The sequence below is a fragment of the Microcaecilia unicolor genome, unplaced genomic scaffold, assembly GCF_901765095.1.
Source record: "Microcaecilia unicolor unplaced genomic scaffold, aMicUni1.1, whole genome shotgun sequence".
In the NCBI taxonomy this organism is placed as follows: domain Eukaryota; kingdom Metazoa; phylum Chordata; class Amphibia; order Gymnophiona; family Siphonopidae; genus Microcaecilia; species Microcaecilia unicolor.
The window spans coordinates 238,316-247,765 of NW_021962936.1; the positions used below are offsets into that span (position 1 = coordinate 238,316).

At 45.7% G+C, this 9,450-nt stretch overlaps 1 protein-coding gene across 1 annotated transcript in view; it reads left to right on the forward strand.

The window, feature by feature from the left end:
* The window catches only part of LOC115458677 (cold shock domain-containing protein C2-like), a 31,006-nt gene extending 22,112 nt beyond the window's left edge, over positions 1-8,894 (forward strand). Inside the window, exon 3 of the mRNA XM_030188506.1 lies at positions 5,777-8,894. Within this exon, the coding sequence (XP_030044366.1) occupies positions 5,777-5,939 (163 nt within the window). The 3' untranslated portion in view covers positions 5,940-8,894. The remainder of the gene's footprint in view (positions 1-5,776) is intronic.
* Positions 8,895-9,450: the final 556 nt, after the last annotated feature.

Here is a 9,450-nt window from a genome sequence, read left to right on the forward strand (position 1 = left end):
TGAAAAAGTAGAGGATCTTGTTGATCAGATCAAGAAGCATAATGATGCTATGGATTCTCTCTCCCACCGGGCGTCTTCTGCTACTACCTCCTCATCTAGGAGGTATTTTGGGGGGAAGAGGAGTGCTCCCTATTCCTATCCTAGGTGTAGGTACACTCCTGCTTCTTGACAGCCTGCCCAGGCTCAGCCCCAGCGCGCTCGTTCTCATCAACAGTGTGCGTCTAAGGCTCGTGCTGCTCCCCAGCAAAAGCAGGGAACGAGCTTTTGACTGGCTCCAGTTAAGCATAGCCTCTTTAAAAGTGTCCATACTGGACGACTTGCCGTTTGGGGGGAGGTTGATATTTTTCCACCAAAGGTAGCCTCTCATAACTTCCAACCGGTGGGTCTTTCAAATAGTCCGGTCGGGATACGCCCTCAATCTGGAATCCAAATTGCCCACCGGGAGCTCATTCTTACAGTTTCCAGCACAAACAGGTACTTGCAGAGGAACTCTCCGCCCTTCTGAAGGCCCAAGCAGTGGAACCCGTTCCACCAGGGGAAGAAGGGCTGGGATTCTATTCCAGGTACTTCTTTGTGCAGAAAAAGACGGGGGTGGGGGGATGCGTCCCATCCTAGACCTAAGGGCCCTGAACAAATTTCTATTCCGAGAAAAGTTCAGGATGGGTTCCCTGGGCACCCTTCTTCCCGTGATTCAAGAAAACGATTGGCTATGCTCTCTGGACTTAAAGGATGCTTACACACACATCTCAATACTCCCAGGAGGTATCTTCGATTTCGGCTGGGAACACAGCACTTTCAGTACTGTATACTACCCTTTGGTCTGGCGTCTGCGCCCAGAGTGTTCACAAAGTGCCTAGCGGTAGTCGCAGCGTCGCTACGCATGTATTCTTTTATCTCGACGATTGGCTGGTGAAGAGCACCTCGGAGGCAGGTGCTCTACAGTCCATGCGAATGACTATTCAGGTGCTAGAGCTACTGGGGTTCGTGATCAATTACTCCACGTCCCATCTCACCCCAGTTCAGAAGTTGGAATTCATTGGAGCTCTGTTGAACACAGACAGCTTGAGCTTATCTTCCCGAGTCAAGGGCAGACAACCTCCTGTACTTGGTGTCCATAGTTAGAGTGTCTCAACAGATCACGGCTCGGCAGATGTTGAGGCTGCTGGGGCACATGGCCTCCACAGTTCATGTGACTCCCATGGCACGTCTACACATGAGATCAGCTCAATGGGCCCTAGCTTCCCAGTGGTGTCCACCGGCTTTCGAAATTCCCTTCCGTGGTGGACGATTCAATCCAATTTGACCTTGGAACGTGCATTCCAAATTCCTCAGCCACAAAAAGTGCTGACGACAGATGCATCCCTCCTGGGGTGGGGCGATCATGTAGATGGACTTCACACTCAAGTAGCTTGGTCCTTTCAAGAAAAAGGTCTTCAGGTCAATCTTTTGGAATTGCGAGTGATCTGGAATGCTCTAAAGGCTTTCAGAGATCAGCTGTCCAACCAAATCATTTTGATTCAGACAGACAATCAGGTTGCCATGTATTACACCAACAAGCAGGGGGGCACCAGATCTCGCCCTCTGTTAGGAAGCCATCCAGATGTGGCTTTGGGCACGTCATCATGGCATGTTGCTCCAAGCCACTTATCTGGCAGACGTAAACAGTCTGGCTGACAGGTTGAGCAGGATAATGCAACCTCACAAGTGGTCGCTGAACATGAGCGTGGCCCGCAAGATCTTCCGAGCATGGGGCACCCCCTCGGTGGATCTTTTTGCCTTTCAATCCATTCACAAGGTCCCTCCGTTCTGTTCCAGGCTTCAGACCCACGACAGACTAGCGTCAGATGCCTTTCTCCTTCATTGGGGAACAGGCCTTCTGTATGCCTATCCTCCCATACCTCTAGTAGGAAAGACTTTGCTGAAACTCAAGCAAGACTGGGGAACCATGATTCTCATTGCTCCCTTCTGGCCACACCAGATTTGGTTCTCTCTTCTTCTGTAGTTGTCCTCCGAAGAACCATGGAGATTGGAGTGTTTTCCGACTCTCATCACCCAGAACGAGGGGTTGCTTCTACGTCCCAACCTCCAGTCTCTGGCTCTCATGGCCTTGGATGTTGAGAGCTTAGATTTTGCCTCCTTGGGTCTTTCAGAGGGTGTATCCTGAGTCTTGCTTGCTTCCAGGAAAGATTCCACAAAGAGGTGTTACTCTTTCAAATGGAGGAGGTTTGCCATCTGGTGTGACAGCAAGGCCCTAGATCCTCTTTCTTGTCCTACACAGACCCTGCTTGAATACCTTCTCTCAAGACCAACTTCATAAGAGCTCACCTTAGTGCGATTAGTGCTTATCATCGCCGTGTAGAGGGTAAGCCTTTGGTTGTTCGCTTTATGAGAGGTTTGCTTTTGTCAAAGCCCCCGGTCAAACCTCCACCAGTGTCATGGGATCTCAACGGCATCCTCACCCAGCTGATGAAAGCTCCTTTTGAGCCACTGAATTCCAGCCATCTGAAGTACTTGACCTGGAAGGTCATTTTCTTGGTGGCTGTTACTTCAGCTCGTAGAGTCAGTGAGCTTCAGGCCTTAGTAATGCATGCACCTTATATCAAGTTTCATCACAACAGAGTAGTCCTCCGCACGCACCCTAAGTTCCTGCCGAAGGTGGTGTTGGAGTTCCATCTCAACCAGTCAATTGTCTTGCCAACATTCTTTCCCCATCCTCATCCTCCTGGTGAAAGCAGTTTGCATACCTTGGACTGCAAGAGAGCATTGGCCATTTACGTGGAGCAGACAAAGCCCTTCAGACAGTCCGTCCAGTTGTTTGTTTCTTTTGATCCCAACAGGAGGGGAGTCGCCATCGGGAAAACGCACAATCTCCAGTTGGCTAGCACAGGGGTAGGCAACTCCGGTCCTCGAGAGCCGCAGGCAGGTCAGGTTTTCAGGATATCCACAATGAATATGCAGGAGATAGATTTGCATACCAAGGAGGCAGTGCTTGCAAATCTATCTCCTGCATATTCATTGTGGATATCCTGAAAACCTGACCTGCCTGCGGCTCTCGAGGACTGGAATTGCCTACCTCTGGGCTAGCAGATTGCATTTCCTTTACTTACTCCCAAGCTGGTCAGACTCTGGAGGGCCATGTCACGACTCACAATGTTAGTCATGGCTGCATCAGTGGCTCACTTAGTCAGCCTCCATTGAAGAGATTTGCAAGGCTGCAACGTGGTCATCGGTCCACACATTCACATCTCACTACTGCCTTCAGTAGGATACCCGATGTGACAGTCTGTTTGGGCAGTCAGTGCTACAGAATCTGTTCGGGGTTTAGAATCCAACTCCACCCCCTTAGACCCATTTTTGTTCTGTTCCAGGCTGCACTCTGTTAGTTGTTTATGGTTTCAGGTCAATCTATGTTATGTCCTTGCCGTTGTGAGGGCCAATTGACCAATGTTCATTGTTTTGAGTGAGCCTGGATTCTAAGGATATACCCCACATGTGAGAACAATCATCCTGCTGTCCTTGGAGAATATCTGCTACAGGTAAGTATCTTCGCTTTCTCCGAGGACCAGCAGGCTGCTTGTTCTCACAAACCCGCCCACCTCCCCTTTGGAGTTGTTGTTACTTTGTTTATATGCTTTTTGATTTAACTGAAGAGGCACGCTCATGCGACAGGTGGGAAGTTGTGCGCGCATGCTTGGTGCACGCTGTTCACGCACCAGAAGACTCTGGTAAACCTTTTTATTTTTGCTGAGAAAAATTTGCTGTTTCCTGGGCCAACGCGGACGTCGACCCACATGTGAGAACAATCAGCCTGCTGTCCTCGAATACCTGCTACAGGTAAGTATCTTTGCTTTCCTGTCAGTTTGCCATTCCTGTTTTCATTTTCTCCACTTTATCCATCTCCCAATATTGATCTTTTCCTTTCAGCTTTCTTTCATTTATTTGTGTGCCTCTCTAATCCAGATTCTTTCTTACAATCCAGTTTTTACTGCATCTACCTACAGCTTTCCACCTCTTTCCCTCATACCAGCTCTCCCATTCCTCTTATTCCCCATCATTGCTAACTATTCTCTCCCCCTTAAATTTTAAAAGATTACCTGGCTCCTTCTTGATCTGGTGTAGAGACAGTGAGCCGTGCAGTGAAACTGAGTGGTCTGTGTGCATGCGCTGAGTGTTCCGCATACTGGAGAGTGACAAACAGCTCAGGCTGGCAGTTGGGAGAGAGCTCTATTGGTGAGAACATGTTACTAGGAAAAGACTGGAAGAAAGTTGATGCTGGAGATCATCACCTGAAAGAAAAGGTGCCCACCGTTCAAGAGAGCCAGAGAGAGAACAAAGAGAGCAGCTAAGTGAAACTATTTTAAAAAGTGCACATAAGAGAAAATAGTAAAGGAAACCTGAACAATAAGTGAGAGATAACTACAAGAAGAAGAAAAAAAAAAAGAGTAGAGGAAAACTTACATATTGAGATCCTTGAAGGTCTCTGGAAATCTGAAAGACAGGAGAAAAGAAAGTTTAAAGAATCTAGTGTTTTGCAGAATTGAATGTACTTAAATGATTTATGTACGTAATATTTATACTTATCTGAAAATGCTCCCAATGTTTCTAAACTGATTTGTGTTGCAAACCTGTAATTGAAATACATATGTTAAATTTGCAAGTTGGTAAAATTTCATTAACATTTAAATATAATTCACTAATAACAAATATTTTCTTTTTATTGTTAAACTCCCTGGTTGGTGTTGAGTCATTTTGGGGAAACACTGTGACATATTTGGTACCATCATTGTAATACCTTGCTCTGCCACCAGGGGGTTTACAATTGCTAACTCTATTCTCTCCCCCTTAATCTTTCATCTCTCCTCTTTTTCTCCCCCTTCCATCCAGCATCTGCCCTCTCCCTCCCCTTTTCCATTCAGATCTCCCCCTCTTGTCCACTCCTTCCAGCTAGCATCTCCCCCTAACAGCTAACATTTCTGTTCTCTACCCTCCAGCATCTCCCCTTCTCTCTACCATTTCCATGCAGCTTCTTCCCCACCCTTTCGACCAGTGTTTTTTCCTTCTCTCTACCCCTTTCCATGCAGAATTTCCCCTCTTCTTTTCATCCACCAACTCCTCCTATCCTCCCTTTCCATGCATCATCTCCCTCTTTCTCTCCACCCTTTATATCCAGTGTTTCTAGCCAGTGTCTCTTTTTCTCTCTCTGCCTCTACCCCCTTGCAGTGAATGTCTCTTCTATTTCCAGCCAGCGTCAACCATCTCCATTTCTCTCTCCACCCCTCCTCCATGGCACCTGCATCATGAGAAAAGCAGCAGTATTTTTTTTTAAGTGGTAAGGTGCTGAACCTCTGATTTCAGACTGGCAACTGCAGGCTGTGGTGATCACGCCCCCTCTTGAACAGGAAATTGATGTCGGAGGGGATGTGATCAGCAAAGCCGGCAGTCATGTTTTATTTAGGCATTGCTACTGCTGTTTGTTAAAAGCAGCAACATTGGTGGAGGGAGGTAAGGAAGGACATGGTTGGGGATGGGGAGACTTGGCCTCCCGAAGACATGAATACCGGACTCCTGTGGGAATGAGGAGAGCCTCCTTCCCACTCCAGATTTTTGGGGGTGCCATGGCACCTCTGGCTCCCCCCGTTCCAACACCTATGCTGTAGCCGTTCCTGAAACTTTCTTTTCCTAGCCACCCCCAAGTTGTCCCTGTAACAGGAATTATCCTATTTTTTGTTTGTGTTTTTTTTTTACCATTTATTTTCTCTGCTTTTCTTTCCATCAGCATTGAAGGGGAGTACGTCCCAGTGGAGGGAGATGAAGTTTCATACAAGATGTGTCCCATTCCTCCAAAAAACCAAAAGTTCCAGGCGGTGGAGGTAGTGATCACCCATCTGGCCCCACACACGAAGCATGAGACGTGGACAGGCCAAGTGATTAACTCCTAAAGCTCCCGTCAGGCCTGTGCTCTGGACCATGGTGTGACTATGAGGAGGAAGGTGGTGGCAAAGAACTTTTGGGAGGGCAATGTAAGACTTTGGGAGTCTGTATTGTCTATAACGTGAACCAGAATTTTCTTTTATAAGATGAATTTGTTTCACATTATTGAAGCTTATTTTTTACATTGAGGGATTGAGGGAATTTAAAATGCAGAAGCTGTGTCGTCTCTGTTACATAAATCTTACTCTCGTGATCTATTGTCATAGTTGCTTGGCTTATTGATCATGGTTTGAGCAAGACCCAGCCAGCTAAGGGAAGCCAGCCTTTGTTCTTACCTTTCTGAGCATTTTTAGCCTTCGCATTCTGTGTTTTGCAGCAGTCTCCATCATTCTCAGTGTCTGAAAGCCATCTAATGTGTTCAGAGTGTCCACAAAAATCCAGCATCCAGCACAATTCCTGAGGAGACTCCTGCAGAGTTGCTCAGAAGGTGTAAAGGTCCACACGCCACCTTCCTCTAGCCATCAAAGAGGAAACAAGATCCCATTGCTGTATGTTTACTGCTGGCTGTGCTGAATGACAGGAGAAAACAGTTAGCTTGTTTCAGTGCTAGGTTGGTCCTGCAGGACAACAAAGCAACAAAATGACGATGTAGATTTTGGTAAATTTGAGGTTTCCATTAACCGTCTGTCTTTCTGGCCTTGTAATTTTCACATATATTTGTGGCTTTCAAAATTATTAGAACAATAATTTTATAATCATGTAGTAAGATCCATTTTTAATATGACTATCAGAGAACCCCTTAAATGTGTACCATCTCTTTGGTGAAATAGGAGATCCTATTGGCTAAGTGACAAGCAGGCAGTAGTCCTGGAGATGCTATAATAGGCGTGGCAGATCCAGACCCAAACAGGACTGTCCATGAAAAGCAGTATACTTTTGAAAATTGAAACAAGAAATAAACATTTTTTCAGAAACATGACATCTAGAAATCTTCTAGGGTCATTGTTGAGTCTGTCATAACTTCTGCTTTCTATGCCTGCTGCTTGAATCTGAGAAGTGTTATACTTTGACAAGTAAGTTGAGCAGACTTGGCAGAAAAGACCTCTCAGAAGTGAATGGCTTTTGTCTTCCAAAAAGCGCTGGCAGCAGGGTGATGTTTGGCAACTGTAGCACAAGAAAGCCAGTCATGTTGTAGAGCAGAGAGGGCTGTTAGGTCAGCTTGGATGGATTTTGCCCCCTTTGCATCAGGGTTAATAGACAATGCGAGTGTTGGCATTAGGTGTTAGGATTCCCAGATGCTTGCAGTATTTCAGGATAGGGCGATCCACTTCAGAGTTTGTCCTACTGTTCACACGGCTATATTACAGGGTTTTGTCCCTCTGAAAAACAGGGCTGCAAGTTCACGTTTGCAGTAGTAAAAGCAGGACTGAATAGGCCCATCCTGAAATGAGAGCCCTAGTTGGCATATTGAAGTAGAATATGCTAATGTCTCACAATAAGAAAAACTCACCTATCTCTGCCCTTCCTCTTCCTGTGCAGGAAGACCCCCTAATAGACAGCCATCACCTCCACAGAGATCAGTTGTCCAGCACTTAGAAAGACAAGAAATTTTGTACTCAATCCTGCAGTGCATTTTACTGGGTCTTTGAGATGTGGCCCTTGTTCCCACCCAGAATGGCTCTCAAGTTAGCTGACTGTATCTATGAGGTATGAAACTGGAACATATGTGTGTGGGGGGAGGGGTGTTTAGGAGAGGATGGGGGAATTAGAGTATAGAAGTCACAAATTCTTGCTGCCTCCTCGCAAACATGGACATGGCCCTTTGTTGTTCAGGCTGTGTGATGACCCATGTGCTGTGTCTGCCTGCTCCACACTGTGGACAGAAATTAAGTTCCCTGCCATACTGCCATTCTCACTCTCTTGGTCTCTTGTCATATCTGACAAAACAAAACTAAGTCTTTCTGTCTGCTGTATCCCAGGGGGTGTGGAAGGATGTGGCAGGGAGAAGTTAGATAAGACATTCACCCCACATTATTGGGGATCTTTTATAATACACTGAAAGCTTCTGAAACTCCTAAGCACATAATGCGAGAACAAGTCTGTCAAGGTAAGAGTGCCCATATGGAAGCTGGGGTATCAGGATTCGAGGGAGGGGGTGGGAAAGACATACTGCCTTTATTTTGGTGTTAAAGTGTTGGAACATGGACATATATCTAAGGTATTTTTTTGTGTGTATGGGAGGGGGAGGGTTGCTTCTTATTTTTTAGAGAAACTGAGCTGTGTGATTAGGTATTAGCTGAGCTCAGATTTACATGTTAGAAACTAGTATATTTTGAGTTCTCCCTTCTGGTGCTAGAAGCCATCCAGAAAGCACATTATGCCAGGCTCTGAGATACATCAAACCGGCAAAATATGGAAATGGGAATAGGGATAAACCCAGTGGGTACAGAACCTGCCACAACCAACTTTTCAACCCTTCTAGCTCCAAAAATCATGTGACCCAGCTGTGCTTATCCTGCACCTCTCAGTGTACAGAGGCCTACTACGAATGGCAACCCTTTTATTTTTCCTTGTGCTTTTACCATTTTGTACAAACCCACATTTGATGTTTTCACTGTTTTGATGTAGGAGAGAGCCAGGGTCTGTTTGTTGCAGACAAGGCTGAGAGTTGATTAGCCCATCATTCCCTGTGCCCACAGCATCACAGTTGGGTTCCAGAGTCCCAACAGAGAGGGATCTCTCATTCCCCTCTCCTTCCCCATCACTCCAGGGCACTCTGATGTCACTGTGATCTCATTCCCAACAATCTGGGCTGCCAACTTGTCTGACAGACACTACTGTTGTTGTTTTTTTTGTTTTTTTTTAATGAAAATGATTCATTACAAATGGCTTTGTGTTTGGAAGATGGTGTCTATTCTATGAGTGTAACTTTGGCAATAATAAATAAATTGCAATAATATATATATACTGGATGATGTCTTTCTCTTCTGTTCTTTATTTGGTTTTATTTACTTTTTTATTTCACATAAAGTGGTTGTCTTTTGCTTTCAGGCTTTAGCACAAAATCTGGTACAGGAGGGAACAGAAATGGTTGTGCATGACACTGGTAATGCTGAGACTCCCTCACCGCCCACATCCTGCTCTGTCAGCAGAAGGATTTATTTAGCTTTTTGAAACTGGTAGCTCTAACAGAGCAGTGGTCTTCACTAATTTCTAAGTCGGGGCCACTTTGGATCTAAATGAGCTGAAGGAGAGCCATCAAATATCTTCCCATGCGAGGCCACAACAGTGCTGATCACGATGTGTCAATGATATCAACACCACCAGCCTTTTTTTTTTATTGTGTGTATTCTTAAAGAGATGGTCATGACCAAATACATTCTGTTTGTCTATTGAGAAATAAATGCCTTGTCCTTCAAGCATGTGGCTCTTCTCACATCCACTCCCCCCTTTCTGTCATCAGCTTGGGTAGAAAGGCGGAGTGTAGCAGAAAAGAGCCAGAATGATGAAGGCCAGCCC